Source organism: Heloderma suspectum, chromosome 1, assembly GCF_057233095.1.
Source record: "Heloderma suspectum isolate Gila_16-S chromosome 1, 16-S_ref, whole genome shotgun sequence".
Taxonomy (NCBI): Eukaryota; Metazoa; Chordata; class Lepidosauria; order Squamata; family Helodermatidae; genus Heloderma; species Heloderma suspectum.
Genome location: NC_139458.1, coordinates 94,353,502 through 94,371,402, shown reverse-complemented (window position 1 = coordinate 94,371,402; position 17,901 = coordinate 94,353,502). Strand labels below are relative to the sequence as shown.

The window sequence follows — 17,901 nt, the reverse complement described above, 5'->3', positions numbered from 1 at the left end:
CATTTCAGCAACCTAACTTAGGTGGGAAAATAATTTTGTTGCTGTTGTTGTTGTTGTTCAGTCATTCAGTCATGTGCTGTTACTGTTAAACAATTGGGAGAAATTGTTTCTTGCCAATCTGCAAATCACCTACAGAACCATCTTCTGCTTACCCCTGCTGCAGAGGTTGTCACATTTTGAATGGACAAAGGCCCTGTGCCTTAAAAAAAAAAAAGTCTGTATGACAGACAATTAACTGATACAGCACTCTCTAGCATGGAAACGTATTTGGGTAGCTCTACCTGTTGATTTTCTGCCTCTCATGCAGCTGTTAAAGGCATAGAGACTCTACTTTTTTTTTTTTTAAAGTGGGAAGCTGAGGGGGCCAAATTCCAGCCGCCTTTCTGCCTCTGATTAGAGCAAGTCAATATTACGATTTCGTACAAGGCAGTTTGAATCCAGGGAGTGTGGTTTCCATTTATGAGGAATGACATCTGTGTGTAATTTTGTTCAGGCACTGAAGGACACGATGCCGTAGCGGGAGTATTTTCTTTCAGGCAGCGGTGAAGACAGCCCTCGATTGTGGGAGGGGGGAAAGAGGAGAAGATGGCAGCCTCCTTGTGGCTGAACAGCTGCAGCAGAGGAGCTGTAAGCCTCCTGCTCGGCAGGCATTTAGCGCGGGGGGCTCCCGGCTCCCTCTCCCATGCGGTGGGCTGGAGGTTTCTGCATAGGACCCAGGACCTGTTGGGTGAGTGTTTGGTTCCTTGTAGATAAAGTGTGCTATTCATCTTCTGTCGGTCAGTGATGGGATTTGGCTGTATGTGTGCGAAGACAGCAGTGACATTGAAGGGGAAGATCAGGAGATAGACCTGGGTTGATATGTACACGTGTGTGAGTGAGAGTGAGAGAGAGGGGCAGGGGCAGGGGCGGGCAGGAAAGGGTATTACTACTTAATGGCAAGGACACAAGGTTAAATATGTTCGTTTTTATTGCTTTGGTATTGTACTACAGGTTGTGTTGGGGTTCATAAGTGTTTGTATGTGTGTTGATGAATGATGAGGTTAGGATTCATGCCTAATGGCCTTCTCTTGATATAGATATGTTTCTTGGGGCCAAAACAGTCATTACCTTAAGAGTGCAATCCTATGTATATTTAGACTGGCAATGCTGGGAGCTAGAGGATATTTTTTCTGTCTAAACATGCATAGGATTGCACCCTTAAATTGTATTTAGCAGCCAGTGGAGGCTGGTGGTTCCAATGTCAGTGGTTTGGTAAACCTGCCCCTGGTTCCAGACAGAACTCTAAAGGACCAATCCAAGGTGCAGCTTGGATAGCTCCTTTAGAGTTCTGACTCATTCTGACTGAAACCTGGAGCGGATTCATCACACCACTGACACTGGAACCACCAGCCTCCACTGCTACCAGGTACATCTTTTTTCTTCATTTTTTTTCTCTAGAGTAGGTGTAGGGAGTCTGTTCCAGATCAGGGATTTCTCCTGGGGTGTAGGGAGACTTTTAAGGTCCAGATCCTGCCCCTCCAGAGTAAAGAAAAGAAAAAAGAAGACATAGCTGTTAGATATAGAGTTAAGACACAACCCTATGCATGTTTAGACAGAAAAAAAGTCCTACAATTCCCAGCATTCCACCACGAGCAGTGCTGGCTGGGGTATACTGGGAGTTGTAGGACTTTGTGCTCTTAAAGTAATGTCTGTTTTGGCCCTTGTAGCTGCCTTTGGCTTGCGTCATTGAGAACTAACTTTGAAAACTGGCACAGTAATTTCTAAAAGGTTTGTAACTGCCATAGCCTTTGGAGATGTAACTCTAGCTTCAAGAGGAGGGTTTTGTTATTATTTTTAGGACATAATAATATATATTCACTTGGAGCGGTTATTGGTTTACTTTTGCAAAGTGAAATGTTCATGAATGTATGTATCTATTTATAAAACCATTGTTCTGCTTTTCAGTGATAAGACGCCCCCCCTCCCCCTGAGGTTTACACAAAAGAACAAAACCAGAGTATCAAGGAAAGGAAAAACAAAATAAAAATAAAACCTTAAAGCCTTGCATTGTTTTAAGGTTGCTGCCATTTTTTACCTTCTGTAACATAAAAATGAAAGGTTACACAATCTTGATAAGAAAGACAAGTCTGTTGGTTTCAGATAAAATGCTGTAAACAATGTAAATGGTTTAGAAATTGGTTCTGATAATATAATAATAATGCAGTACAGATAAATAGATTTCAAGTGTTCAGAGCACTTCACACATGCTGTTTGGATGATCTTTACAACAGTTCAGGGGCCCAGTATTATTTCCACATTGTGGATTACTGTTCAGAATAGTTGTTCCTGCCATTCAGTCCAAAAAGACTCAATTGGATGGAGGGCAAGGGACAGATAGTTACCTGGAAGTAAGTCCCATTGTGTTCTATAGGACTGTGTTAGTGATTTCATGGCTCAGGTGAAATCTGAATTGGGGACATAAGTTTATCCTCTGAGCCAGTATGCCGCATGTTCTCTGAGATCACTTGTATGCCAAGACCCTTAGCGCATTCTTTATATTTCATAGTATGTTGTTTTAAATCAGACTAACATGTTTTATACCTTAATTTAAATTGGTGATAGAATATTGGAGGTAATAAGCGATAGTATCCATCCTAGAATTCTCAAAGAACTCAAATATGAAATTGCTGATCTTCTAACCAAACTATGCAACGTGTATGTTCTGTATGTTCATAAGATAAGCCTCTATACCAGATGACTGGAAGATGGCCAGTGTAACAGTAATTTTTTAAAAAAGGATCCAGGAAACTACAGGCTAGTTAGCTTAATGTCTGTTAGCATATAGAAAAAGAATTAACACAGCTTCCTCAAAGGTAACTCCTATCTCACTAACCTTTTAGAGTTCTTTGAGAGTGTCAATTAACATGTAGACAAGGGTGATCCAGTATTTATTTATTTATTTATTTCATTTCTATACCGCCCAATAGCCAAAGCTCTATTCATTGTCTACTCTATTCAGTAGACACTGTTTACTTGGACTTCCAAAATGCTTTTGACAAAGTCCCTCACCAAAGACTCCTGAGCAAACTTGGCAGTCATGAAATAAGAGGACAGGTCCTCTTATGGATCAGTAACTGGTTAAAGAACAGAAAGCAGAGAGCAGGAATAAATGGTAAATTCTCCCAATGGAGGGAAGTAAATAGTGGGGTCCCACAGGGATCTGTATTAGGACCAATGCTTTTCTACCTGTTCATAAATGATCTGGAATTAGGAATGAGCAGTGATGTGGCCAAGTTTGCAGATGACACCAAATTATTTAAACAGAAGGGTTTAACAAAAAGGAATTGTGAAGAGCTCCAAAAGGATCTCTCCAAACTGGGAGAACACGCATCTAGATGGCAAATGTGGTTCAGCGTAAGCAAGTGTAAAATGATGCATATTGCAGGGAAAAACTTCAAGTATAGCCTGATGGGATCTGAGCTAGGGGTGACCAACCAGGAAAGAGATCTTGGGGTTATAGTGGACAGCTCAATGAAGATGTCAAACCAGTGTGCGGAGACATTTTTTCTCCTTCTCTCAAAATACTAGAACCTTGGCTCACCCTATGAAGCTGATTGGTGGGAGATTCAGGACAGATAAAAGGAAGTACTTCTTCAGAGAGCGTATAGTTAAATTATGGAATGCACTACCACAGGATGTAATGATGACCACCTGGATGGCTTTAAAAGTGGGTTGGACAAATTCCTGGAGGAAAAGGCTATCAATAGCTACTAGTCTTGATTGCTATGTTCTACCTCCAGTACCAGAGGCAGTGAGCCTATGTACGCAAGTTGCTGGGGAACATGGGTGGGAGGGTGCTGTTGTGCTCATGCCCAGCTTGTGGGTTCCTGGCCGACGGTTGGCCACTGTGTGAATAGAATGCTGGACTAGATGGACCCTTGGTCTGATCCAGCATGGCTCTTCTTCATCTTCACACCATCAGTGGCACACAAGGAGGTTATGTAGACTAGACGGTCTGACTTGCCCCATTCTGTTCCCACTTCTGTACTGTATAAAAGCTATGCTGTATCTTTTGATAGCAAATGTTCCCAGCTTAGCAGTACTGACCCACTCTGCACCCATAACCTGAGTTGGCTTGCACTGCCAGTACTATACTACAGTCCCATGACACTGGCCCAGATAATGGCTGAAGGCTGCGCTATAGTCCCACATCACTGGCCCAGACAAAGTCTGAAGACACAACCTAAAGCTCAGCTGATGATATTAATTGCAGTTTGCCTTGAGTTGTGGCTGAGTGGGAGAACCATATGTAAATTGCTCTGAGCTCCCTGTGTATAGGGTATAGAATGAATGACCGTTGCCTTACAACAGCAGTTACTGCTTCCCATCCTGTCTGTTGCTTTGATGGCACAAGAACCCACAGAATGGAGCTTTCAGTCTCTGTAAAGCCGAACTGCTACATTCACTGGGAAAGATAACTGAAGCATTAGCACATCTTTCTCTAACTTTGCTATAGTGTTGCCTATGGCATGTTGATGTTCCTCAACATTTACATTAATTTTAACCTGCGGGTGGCAGAAGTACATCATCTTTAGCATACAAGTACTATTTCTTGAAATGAATATTTTTACTGAAAGAGTGCTTTCTAGCTGGCATATATATATATAACAGGGCTAGGCAATCCAGTGCCCTCCAGATGTTTTGTACTACAACTCCCACCATTGAACAAGTTGGCTGAGACTGATGGGAATTATAGTCCCAAACATCTGGAGGGCACCAGTTGCTTACCCCTGATATATACAGTTGATGCAGAAAGAAGGGTAAAAGGAGAGGCACTAAATTGAAAAATGGTTGGGCAACTTATCTTACCATTAATATGCTGTTGAATATTGTAGTAAGCTTCTGAAAATGTTTAGTCTAAGCATGTATTAATTTCTTTGCTGCAAAAAGACTACTACATTTCTTTTGATATTCTTCTCAGTAACAATTTTCATTCGCATTATAAACAGTTTTTTTGAAAAAACAATTTCCACATAAAATCAAAGCAAAAACAAGCATCTGCGTAGCCACAAAAATAAAAACAAAACAAAACAAATATTGAATTCATATACCCATCTGTATGCTTGATTCTTATTACACATATAATTAAATATGCTAACCAAATATCTGTATGTTCATCTGGACATAATGATAATATATTTCTTTGAAGGTTGTAAGAGCTGTAAGACTCTCTGTCCATTGTACAATAGTCGAGGTGGGTTTCTCTTTCCAGCTGGAGTATCTGCACAATGCTTTCTAATTGGTAGCACTAGGTTACCTCCATCTCGAAGCACCTCTGGTTTACTTTACCTAATGTGGAAAGCATAAAATCCAGGCATGTGCACTTTCTTTGCAGCGGCCTAATATAGTATTATTAACACAATAAGAAGAGCTTTGCTGAATGAGACCAAGTCTCCCTCTGATACAGCATGCTTTTCGAGCTGCATACACCTGGATGTTTCTGGGAAAACAAGGCATATAGGCAGCAGCATGTTCTCCCCTGTCCCTCCCCACCCTGTACAACTGGTGTTTCTCGACAATCAAGTTTTGTGTCTTAACGCTTAAGGGGATGCTCCATGAATAACCTTATCTTTCTCTTAAAACTTATACTTTTAGGGCACAATCCCATGCATGTTTAGACACAAAAATGGTACTGACTGGGGAATGCTGGATGTTCTAGGACTTTTTTCTGTTTAAAAATGCACAGGACTCACCCTTAATTGTGCTTCCAATCTATTAAAAAAATACATAGAAGTGCAGCCCTTGTTCACGATGCTCCTAGCCAATTAGCTAGTTAATAATGGGGGCTGGGTGCTAGTGTCAGCATCAGGGACTAATTGTTGGGACTGGATATTAGATTAAATTAACTGTGTATTTATATATAAAGAACAAGGCAAATCCACGTACGGAATGTGGACTGTAGCGGTGTCATAGATTTGGTACACGTTGTTGCGTTTTGTTAGTAATATGTTATACCCTCCTTTTTATGTTTATTGTACAGAACAAATTGGGTGACTAGAAGCTCTGTGGAATTAAAGGATTTTAATCTTGGTTCATGTGTCCTTTGACAATATTTAAGCTAGAGCTGACACCACGCTAATAGCCCAGTCACAATAATTGGCACTCTACTGTCAGAGCAAGCAGCCTTTCTCACCAAAACTAGGAAGTTTCATGTTCCCTGTCTCTTCTATGCCATAGAACCTGTGGGTCTTGCTGGGCTTGCAACCAATTCTCTTCCCTTCCCTCCTCTTGTATTTACATATATTGTTGGCGCAGCTTCCTTTCCTTCTTTCTCAGTTGTAGATACTTGAGGGACAGAAGGAAGGGGCCAGCAAGGCAGACATGAGATCCTCTCTGCCTGAGCTTCAGTGGAGTGAATCATTGGGGCTGCTCGGCTCAGTGGTTGAGTATGGGTTGTTGTTGAACCATTGGTTGTTTGTTGAACCGTGGGTTAGCGTGTTGTCCGAACCCAGGACATTTTCTGTAGGATGGCTTATTAACCATACAGTGTAGCTTGTTAACCACCGTGAACAACCCAGCAACAAACCATGGGTTCTCAGGGTGGCTTGTTTGAGAAGAATAGGCCATACTGCATGGTTAACAAGCAACCCTGTAGAAGATGTCCTGGGTTCATACAGCATACTAACCCACGGTTCAACACAACTCACACTCAACCACTGAGTATGGGTTAGCATGTTATGTGAACCCAGTCGTTATTTGTGCCAATGCAGCTAAAGCTTATATTTGGGATCTGTCTACCTGTCACTGGGGCCATTCAGCAGTTTTTGCTGAGGATCAGAACCACATGTTAATGAATAGCATTAGCTACATTTCTTGTAGAACTTCAGCAACAATTTTATTTATTATATTTATTATAATACATTTATACTGCTTAATATATGAAAACAATGTCTAGCTGGCATTAGGATGGGTTAACCAAGGAACACAGAGCTGAGAAATTTCACGGAACACATTTGTACTTCAGAACATAAACTATGCATACACTCAGCTCAGACTAGCTGTTGTAAATGGTGGGAACCACAACCGTAATCGTGTAAGCCTGTTGTGCATGTGTGAATGTAGTTTTTGGATTTCTGCTCACTATGCTTTAGTCAGATCAGTGCAGGAAGCCTTTAAGAGCCTGTGTGGTTTAAGTGCTGTATGTAGACCAGGGAGACTCATGTTCAAATATTATTCACTCATGGAGCTTATTGGATGACTTTGGGCCAATATTACTCAGCCAGACCTTACAGGGTTATTTTGGGTTAAAATGATATAATCCCATGTACATCTGAGCTCATTTGAGGAAGGGTAGCATATAAACGTGACTGATTAATAAGCATATTATACATTGTACATAACTTTTTTATATTATGGTTATGAGAGGTACCCTTTGTCCAAAGTAGAGATGTAAAATTTCTGGAAATTTTGAAGCCAAGGAAAACTGGAGTTGTTGTTTTTGTTCCCCACCCTCTCCACCCCCTGAAAAAATTGAAAGTTTGGGAAAATTGAAAAATGTGCAGTCCTAATTTTTTTAGTGCTCTTTACAGATCTAAAGTCACTTTAGGAACATAAAATCTATTAAAATGTCTTATGGATAACCTGGTTTGCTCATGAAATTATCAAAATTATTTAAAAGTAATTATTGTCTGAATAAACTATAAAAAGTATAAGCTATACTTTTAAAACTAATATACCAAACATGATAATTTTGTTAGCAATCCGAATTATATATAATAGTCTTAGGGTGCAATCCTATGGGGATAGGCAGCCACCTCTGAAGTCGGAGGTGACCACCTATCCAATGCAGGGCAGGAGAAGCACGGAGGGTATTGTCCTGTCCATGCTTCAGCCACCCTGCATTTGCACCTAGACAGCTGATTGCGGCTGTCTAGCCGCAAGAAGGCCGAGCAGGGGAAATGGCTGCTGGACAACAAATAGGATGTGTCATACTGACATTTCCGCCTTCTCTGCCCCGTAATGCCCCCTGGAACATCCCGTTTTCACTGCTCTGCGCCTCTTCTGAGGCAGCTCAGGAAGTCGGGAAAGTTGGTTCTCCGGGAACCAACCTCCGAGCTCGGGCTCCGAGGTCGCTTCCCAGAAACCGACATATCCTATGGCCATCTAGCTGCTGACTAGCGGCCATAGGATTGCTCCCTACAGGTTCTTATTTTATGTCTAACCAGACGGAATGTCAGCAAGTCACCTCTGAAACGTCTGAATCATCCATACCATCCAGAAGAAGCAGGAAGAGTTGGAGGAACAGGAAGACTGGTGCTCAGCATCTGTTCCTGTTTGTGAAGAATTGGGTGGTATAGAAAATAAATAAATAAATAAATAAGAAAGAAAGAAAGAAAAAGAATTGAGTTCCTTTAGGCATAGAGGGTTTATTTTGGTGCAGGAGTTAAAGGTTTTATAGCCAAGTGAGCATTCCCTAATGATGAGATCTAACTGGGAACTTTTTTAAAAATTCTGTCAATGAATTCCATAGACCCAAGCATCAGTGTCATTTAAAAAGAAAAAGACAAAGGGAAATAGAGGTGGGATAACCCACACATTCCATCGCATGTCGTGGTAGTGGCAGGATAACCTAGAGTGTTTCTCTCAGGTGTGGGTTTGAGAACTACATTCACTGACTGCTATGACATTTAACAAAACAAGCCCAGGAAAAAGGACTCTATAAATGTTGGTGGCAAATTGGGTAGCAAGGCAACAATTCTAGGAAGGGTGCAGCCCCTGCTTGGTTCCAGGGATGGGGATGAAATTGGCCTCCAGACCAGTTGAACCCCTCCGCCCCCCGCTATAGAACAAAACCCAAATAGTCAAGAATTCACTTTTCTCCCCCATATATTATGATATGGTCCCTAGTCACATGTTGGGAAATTGAATATAACTTTGAGCATCCCCAAATATCTATCAGTAAAAGATACATTAGATCAATATTTTTAATAAGGAAAGGAAGAAGTAACTATGCTGGGAATCTTGCTGAGAGGATTAAAAAACCTCAAATTTTTTTCCTCATGGCTTCAAAATTTCCAGACATTTTACATCTGTAGTCTTGCATAAAAGTCTTCCTATTTCCTAGAAATCATTTGAGGGGAGTAAAAGCCAGGTAGCAATATATGAACACAAATATTTCATAATCTAAAATGTTTCAGTTTTTCAGAAAAAACAAAAAAGGTCCTTGAAGGAAAATATGGGGGGGGGGGTGTCATTTTTTCCTTACCTTTTCATTTCTGGACCTTCACATCTGTAGTCCAAAGATACTGAAACACTATATCATGGATTCCACTTAAGCCATTAAATACTTGACATGATACCTTTTGAAATTAGTTTTGTTTGCACTATAACAGGGCCTCACACTCCATCGAATTATACAGTTCAGAATATTTAGCCCTGATTTAAATTAGATGCTGGGGGTACATGCAAAACACTTACCTGTGCAATGTTTTGTGTGATCGGGCATTATGTTTAAAGAGTTCTTAACTCATGTACTTGCATCTGTCATCTAGGTGGAACATGTTGGCATGTAAACAGATGCATAATGGCTAATGATTAAGACATTTTAACATAATTTTAGCACCTTGGCACCTTGTGTATGCAAGTGCTTTACATACACAACTAGTGTCTTGCCTTAATCAGACACAAGGAATGATAATTAATTAATAACGCTTTCTGTAAGTATTCATGTGCATTGTCTTAGTAATCCATACAGCAACTAAACAAGGTTGACCAGCATCATTATCTCCACATTGTGATGGATGGTTGAGAGATAATTATTTGCTTAAGGCCATTCATTAAATCTTAGATAAGATGAATTTTGAAATCGTGGATTTCCAGTTTGTTAAGCACTGTGCAACTGAAGCTGTTGCACAGCTATTCGTGGGACAGTATATAACCCACTTTGTATGCTTTTGTTAAAAGTTGGGGGTATAAATTACTAATAATATTAAGAGGAGAGACTTCTTGAGTTACTTGGTCAGTTGCTTACTCAGATCCTATATACATTTTGCCTCAATCAACCCTCTTACAGTTGAATCCTAAACTGTTGTATCCCTCATGGCTATGTCACTTAGGGCACAGTCCTATGCATGTTTAGCTGGCTGGGGATTGCTGGGAGTTGTAAGACTTGTTTCTGTGTAAACATACATAGGATTGTGCCCGTAAATTCTACCAGTCTGGACATTTAGGAATTTCAGCAATAGTTAACACGAAAGATGAACATTTACTTAAATAGTTGATGATCTACAGGTTCCACATAAAGTTCTCTTTTAAAACATAACTTTCAACATTTGTAACCATTTCATATCAGCACAGCCCACCAATGTAGCCTTTAGTACCTCAAAATACTGTAAGTACTAAATCTTTGTACTAAATCTTTGTCCCAAATCTTTTAGGAAGGTTGTCCTCCTTAAAAAAACAAAACAAAAACAAAAAACAAAACCTCTGATGCTTTCTCTGTAAAAGGAAGCAGTTTTCTCTGAAAGAAGCTTCAACAATGGAACAATGTTCTATTTTATGCTATCGTTCCAGGTTCTTGTAAAATTCATTTGCTTTTCAGATATTTGCAAACTTTGACTGTACTAACATCCTGAAACCAATAATTAACTTATTTTGAACACTTGAAAGCAATTGCTTCTTGGCAGTCATGAAAACACTTTGGAGTGCCTAACCAGAGCTGAGAGAGGTCCTGCTGACGCTTGGGAGAGCTTCTGCTTGTTGGAGGAGACAGTACTAGATTACCTGTGCAATCCTATACATTGAGTTCAAGGGGGCTTACTGCCAGGAAAGTGGGCATAGGATTGCAACCTAGATGAATAAATGGATGAATTTGGGTTTTTGCTATATACTCACCTTCTTCCTGTGTGTGATGGGGAAGGAAAACTGCATTGCCATGTGCAGACATCTGCATCCAGGTATAACACTTGAATAGGGTGAGCCCACATAAAATCAAATATTTATAAGCCCAAGTCAGCTGTTCTCCTCCATGCTACCCCGAAATCTGGGAATTGACCATGATTTTGGAGTTTAAACCATATACATAGCCTCTAGCAGGTGTATTAGTGAATTAACTTTGTATTCTGCCTTCCATGTGTGCTGAAGACAGCTAACAGAGTCAAAGATGGAAAGAGTAAAACTCCACAGAAAATTAAAGGCTGATATATTGCAGTTACTTGAGGGTAACAAGTGGTTGTATATAGCTGTGTTGGCAAAAGCCCAAAGGCAATCATTGGGTGTTCACTCTGGGACCTGCAGTTCTTGAGCCAAAATAAGATCTAAACATTAACTACCCAAACTTGTGTATGTTTACTCAGAAGTAAATCTCACTGAGTTCTATAGGACCTATTTCCAAGTAGATGTGTGTGTAATTACAGTCTAATAAAACAGCTTTCCTCAACCTTGTGCCCTTCCAGACGTTTTGGACTACAGCTCCCTGCATTCCCCAGCCAGCATGGACATAGGCTGGTTGTGATGGAAGTTTTAATCTAGTACAACTGGAGGGAACCAGGTTGGGGAAGGCTGTTATAAACACTTACCCGAGAAGATGTCCTACTGAAGTGAGTGGGACTTATTTCCAAGAAAGCATGCATAGGATTGTACTGTCAGTTGAACATAACATCGACTCAAGCTCTCTTTTTCTACGTAAAAGTGAGAACCATTGGGGGTGAAATCTGACTTTTGAGGTCAGACATTATAAATATATGTAATAACATTGCAAGTTGTGAGTACTTATTATTGTCATACCGAACATTTAGGGCACAATCCAACTAAAGCTAAGCAATTTTAAGTCCGATTGATTTCAAATGGAGAGAATTAGGCTCATGTTTTGTTGTTCTATACCAGTCAATGGGACTTAAACATTCTTAGCTTTGGCTGTATTATACCATTATTGGTCTTGTGGAGAAACACTGTACTGTCCAGTACCTACCGGTCCCTGCTTCTGAGGAACTCTAGGCATTTTGCCTTCAGTGAAGTGATCTTGTTTACAGTGCATACAGAGAGCTAATTGCTCCCATTGTCTCTAAGCAGATAAACCTGTAGTGCAAAAGCCTTGTGGACAGTGGCTTTGATCCAAAGAGCCATGAACAGAAGGAGAAGTACTAGTGTTCTGTGAATCCTTGCATAAACTAGGCCGTCTGTCAATGTAGCACCACAATGTATCAGGGGTTGCATTACATTATGAGAAATGTTATGAATAAGCACGAATGATGAATAGGCTGTGGTGCACAAACTCTAGCAGGCTATTAAAAGATCTTGAAAAATGCTAGTACAAAGCCTTGTACATGATGTTGTTCAAATGGAAGAACTTTTCTGAATTTGCACTCAGTTCTTCTTGCGCAGTGCTCTTCAGAAATGGCTCTTCTGTGAATGGAAGAGGCTTTCCGGTAGTAGAAGGGCACCTTTGCAGCCAAACCTGTAAATCCAGATGTTTTGGATTATGCTTGTAGGTTGTAAAAAAAGGCTCTGCTTTAGTTGCAAGCTGTATCTTAACAACTTGCCTGATAGCCACAGGCAACAAGGAATTCCATGCAGGCAGTTGAGTGGGTTGGGGTAGGAGGGATGGATTTCTCTACCTGCTCCTCCACTAGTCTGCTTGGTTTCCATGCTGGTGTGGAAGAAGGGAAGCCTGTTACTCAGTTCTGTTCCTTCTCCTCCAAGCTGCTTGGTAGAAGGCATTTTTTTAACAGCTAGCATTCTGTGTTGGCTGATGATGGGTGGGTTTCCTCTCCTCCACAACAAGCTACTAGTTCCTTAGCAGGCTACCAAAATAAAAAGCAAGCTAATAACCTCTGTGGGTTTATTTACAAGGCTGAGGTAGCATACTTTAAATGGTATAGCAAACAACTACTATGAATTGCAAAATTATGAAATGATTTAATGACCATGTAACTTGGTCTCTTTTTCTTCCTTTAAATCAGTCCATCTTGAATTACTGTGTTGCTGTTGAGCTTTCAGATTGCTGAAATTAGACATGCCTGAATACAAAGGAGATGGCAAAGCCATCTTGAATACAAGATGCATGCATTTTATGAAGTAACTGGAAATTTAAGGTTTCTTATACTGGTACTTCCAGGATAATTGTGCCAGACTTTATATTTTACGTTTTAAATCTATTTTTTCACAGCATAGTACAATTTACATTATGGGGTAAACCAAATATGCTTTAGGGATTCTTTGGAGTGTCCTATAGCCTATATTCCCCAGAATTGCCTGCCTGCATGTACAAAATCCCATCTATTACAATGGTTGGAAAATACATTTGTTTGTTTGTTTGATTAATACCCCGTTTTTCTACCCACAAAATGGTGCTCAAGGTGGCTAACAGAAAAAGAAGATTAAAATAAACTTAATTAAAACAATCCTTTATTCCTTATCAGCTAGGTAAGACTGTTATGAGCTCTAGAAGCTTGTGCTCCTTCACATAGTGCTTGACCCTGGTGTTGCTGTTGTTATTTTCATAACAACATTCATAATATGGTCTGATCTTGGTCTGATTTTGCAACATCATATTAGGTCACCTTTCTTGCCTAATGTATAAGACTCACTTCTAGAATTTCTCTGATAATGATGTTGTAACTCTGACAAATTACTTCACAGGCAGGTTACTGTAGTTTCATTTCCTTCACAAATTAGTAGAATGTGAAGTATGTCATGTATTGCTCAAACCCTGTCTGGAATCAGTATGAATCTTAACACCGGATTACATTCAAGCTGCCCAAATCTCTTCAAAATGCTTTGCTCTTTATGATTATTTACTGATATTATTGACAGGCTAGATTAATATAAAAGATATATCTGCTCCCTGTAGAAATGAAGTTAGGGTAGATTCCAAAACTGGGTTTGAGCAATACATGAAATACTTTTAGTATAATATGAAATAGTTTCTCATTGGTAAAGTTCAGTTACCATACTGACTAGAATCCAACTACAGTCCTAATTAGAGTAGACCCACTGAAATGAATGGGGCTTAAGTTAGTCATGACTAACTTAAGCCCCTTTCATTTCAGTGGGTCTACTCTAAGTAGGACTTTTGTTGGATTCCAACCATTGTTTGGCATTGTAGTTTCATATATGCACTTCTCATTTCCATGACAAATCGGAGAATAGGGAACCTTGAGCAAGAGAAGTTGAGAGAATCATAATGCAGAATGGCTTTCTGCATGCATAACTTGTGTGTCCTTTTAAACACCATGTTTATCTCTTTTGTTGTCCAAGGAAGAGTTGTGAGGTTTAAGGATATGCTGAGGTCCAATTAATTAGACTAAATTGATGTGGGTTAATTATATATGGAGTTAATTGAGCTTGTGCCACACACCCATGACCAGTCTTTCATCTCAGCCCACATTTACTTGTGCCACCACTCAACTCTCTGTGGCAATTTTGGTAGAAGCACAAATTACTTGTGTGGTGAAGAAGGGGGAGACAAGCTCTGGTTCTCAAGAAAACAAAATTGATTGTGCTCAATGCGTTTCGGAATGCTTCCTTCCTCAGGAGCTTATACAAGCCATTTGTTCTCTTGCTCTGAAATACATGAATGTTCTTTCTTCTGGATACAACGCTGTAGGTGAAGTCTGTTGCTCTCACCAAACTCCTTGTACAACAACGTCACTGTGTTTATAATTTGGTCCACAGTCTAGCTCTGTGAATTTGGTGCAACTTGCAGAATCATCCTGTGCATGGTGGTTCTGAAGTAATTCTGCTGGAGGTCACAGCAGCTTCCTTTTGCGTAAGTGCCGTTCTGGCTTTATTACAAATACTAACATGAAACAATACAAACACTAATTTCTTTTCTTTTCTTTTCTTCCCAAGGTACCCCTGCTGTTAAAATCCTTATGCCTGCACTATCACCTACAATGGAAGAAGGAAATATAGTGAAATGGCTGAAAAAGGAAGGTGAATCTGAGTTATTTGAATGCTGTTTTTGAGCACTGAGAACTTCATGATGGTCTTCTCCAGCCCACTGTGTTGCCCCCTCCTACCTGCATCCGAAAAGATGACTGTACCACATACTATACCAATTAGGATTTCCATATCCTTGGGTTTTAGCATGCTTAGTTTTATCAGCATACTATAATATTGCAAGTAACCCACCCAGTGGCCTCTGTGGTTTGTTATTTATTGTATTTATGAATCATTCCATAACAAATGTTCTTTGACTGGACCAGCAGGATAAACAGTTAAAACGTAGAGTATAATTTTATGATTTAATGGTTGTGATATAAATCAAGGTGATAAAAGTGAAAAAGAGGGCCATTGAAATCAATTTTTCCATTTGTACTTCAGGTATTTCCTGAAGAAAAGTGATTGATATAACTTTAAAATATACTCTCTGGGTACAAGCTTTAAGTTGCAGAAAGCCTTGAGCTGCCAGAATTGCAGCACATGTTGGCACTTCTCCTGGACCGTCAGGCCTTTTTTGGCATAGGATTCTGGACTTCTGGTGGGTGTGTTTGTTCAAAGGGAATTGCTGTTTGACTTTACTCTGTGGCTCTTTGCAAGACTGACTGAATAAATCCTGGTCTCCAGCCCATATACAACACAAATAGGTGATAGTATGCCATTTTTGAAAGCTCTCCTACATTTAACCCCTAGTAAATGTAGTGGAAAAATTGCACAGCTGGGAGAGAGTTGTACTCCAGCCTGCTCCCTGCTGTACTAGTGTGTTGTTTTTTTATTTTGTTTTTTACTTACAGAGGGCAGCATCCAATACTACCGCTGTGCCTCTGCTTGTTCCATTGCACCTGTGGGTGCAACAGGAACTAGTGCTTCCTAAACAAACCCTGGAAATGAGCAGAAGTGCTCGTTTCCAGAACAGAGCAGGTCAGCAGAGCTCCCTTCTGTGGGCTCTGCTGACCTGCCCCATTCTGGAAATGAACGTTCCTGCTCATTTCCAATTGCTTTGGGAACTGCGGTACTTCTCACTAGCACATGGGCAGTGCTGGATACTGCCCAGGGAGTTTTGGCATAGAGAAGCATTAACAAATCTGTGATTCTCCCCTGCTGTGTATAATTGAAGTGGTTCAGTCCATTCCACCTCAGGACTCTGCCACTTCAGTCCTTCTTAATGCTCTTCAATGGGTAGACCAGATCTCAGTTGGCAGGAGGACATGACCCCTAAGTGTGGGGAGGAATAAAATCTGACATGGCTTTGAGAGTTCTTTGTCATGAGTTCTTTGGACTTTTAGTACTCTTTGAAGTATTCCAGGCTATTAATAATTTAATAACAGCCTATCCTTAGTGTTAATGACTTTTTGAAAAATTCTATCGGTTTCCTGGTGCCATCTCTAAATTAGGAAAGGCTTCTTTTTTTCTTTTTTCTTTTTTAAAGAAAACCCACACAAGGACTGATGAACTTTTCACAAAAATATTTTGGGTCATCATTCATCACTCACTGCTCTTCCGGACTCTTCTCACCTAAAAATAACTGCTCCTTATTAAGGCATGCTGGAGGCTTTAAATTCATATTGTTCAACTATATTTTTAAAGAGGGTTGAATGAAAACATGAAATTATAGTCTGAGCTCTGGGAACAGTATCCAAGCATTCTGCAGCGCTGCCACTCAATCTGTTGTGCAAGTGGGACCCACCGTTCGTGCAACATGGAACTAGCGGTTTGAAAAGCAACCCCAGAAACAAGCAGAAATGCTTGTTTCCAGATCGGGACAGTTCAGCAGAGCCTCCTTTTGCAAGCTCCGGTGATCTGCAGTGTTCCAAAAACTAGTGTTTCCACTCGTTTGGGGTTGTTTTTAGAAGCACTAGTTCCCCATTGCTTTAACAGTGGGTCCTATTAGTGGGCAAGCAGCATTGGATACTGTCCGTGAAAATTTGCATTAAAAAGTTTATGAAAAATAAAGGTAGCAGCAATCTTTCTCTGTTTTTAATAAAGCAGCCAAGGTGTTAGATTCTATTCATTTATTGTTAATCTCATGGCATTAACATACACTCTTGTTCAGATTAGTGGCCCCCAGTTTCAGTTATAGAAGTGGAGGGTTTACTTGATCATCTTTCTAAGAGCAGAATGAGGGAATGGTTGGTATTTGGTATATGTATTTTGGAGCTGAATTCTTTGGACTTTAAATCTCTAGTGTAAATGCTTGATATCCATTAGAATCTGGAAGATTTCATATCACTTATCTAATGGTACCTGATCTATGTTTTGAACAGAAAGAGATCTTGGAGTTGTGGTGGACAGCTTGAAGAAAATATTGACCCAGTGTGCAGCTGCTGTGAAAAACACAAATCCCATGTTAAGCATAAATAGGAAAGGAATTGAGAGTAAAACTGCCAGGATCATACCCCCCTTATACAAATGTATGGTGTGACCACACTTGGAATACTGTGTACAGTCCTGGTCACCGCACCTAAAAAAGGATATCCTAGAGTTGGAAAAATTGCAGAAAAGGACAACTAAAATGATAAAGGGGCTGAAGCAAGTCCCCTTTAAGGAAAGGTTATAACAGCTGAGATTGTTTCGCTTAGAAAAAGGCAAGTAAGGGCAGACATGATGGAGGTATACAAAATTATGTACAATGTGGATAGGAAGACATTTTTTCCCTCTCTCTCATAATACTAGAACTCAGGTAATCCCATGAAGCTGATTGGTGGGAGATTCAGGACAGAAAAAAGGATGTAGTGATGGCCACCAATTTGGATGGCTTTAAAAGGGGATTGAACAAATTCCTAGAGGAGAAGACTACCAATGGGTACTAGTCCTGATGGCTATATGCTACCCCCAGTATCAGAGGCAGTATGATTATGTACACCAGTTGCTGGGGAACATGGGTGGGAGGGTACTGTTGCACTGATGTCCTGTTTGTGGGTTTCCTGTGGGCAGCTGGCTGGGCACTGTGTGAACAGAATGCTGGTTGAGATGGACCTTTGA

At 40.3% G+C, this 17,901-nt stretch overlaps 1 protein-coding gene across 2 annotated transcripts in view; it reads left to right on the top strand.

Moving 5' to 3' along the window:
- Positions 1 to 557: 557 nt before the first annotated feature.
- The window catches only part of PDHX (pyruvate dehydrogenase complex component X), a 68,686-nt gene continuing 51,342 nt past the window's right edge, over positions 558 to 17,901 (top strand). For both annotated transcript variants that reach the window (XR_014790436.1, XM_084851468.1), the window contains exons 1-2: positions 558 to 727; positions 14,830 to 14,913. Coding sequence is in view for 1 of the 2 variants with exons in the window: in XM_084851468.1 (XP_084707594.1) it covers positions 586 to 727; positions 14,830 to 14,913 (226 nt within the window). In the remaining variant the exon portion in view is untranslated. The remainder of the gene's footprint in view (positions 728 to 14,829; positions 14,914 to 17,901) is intronic.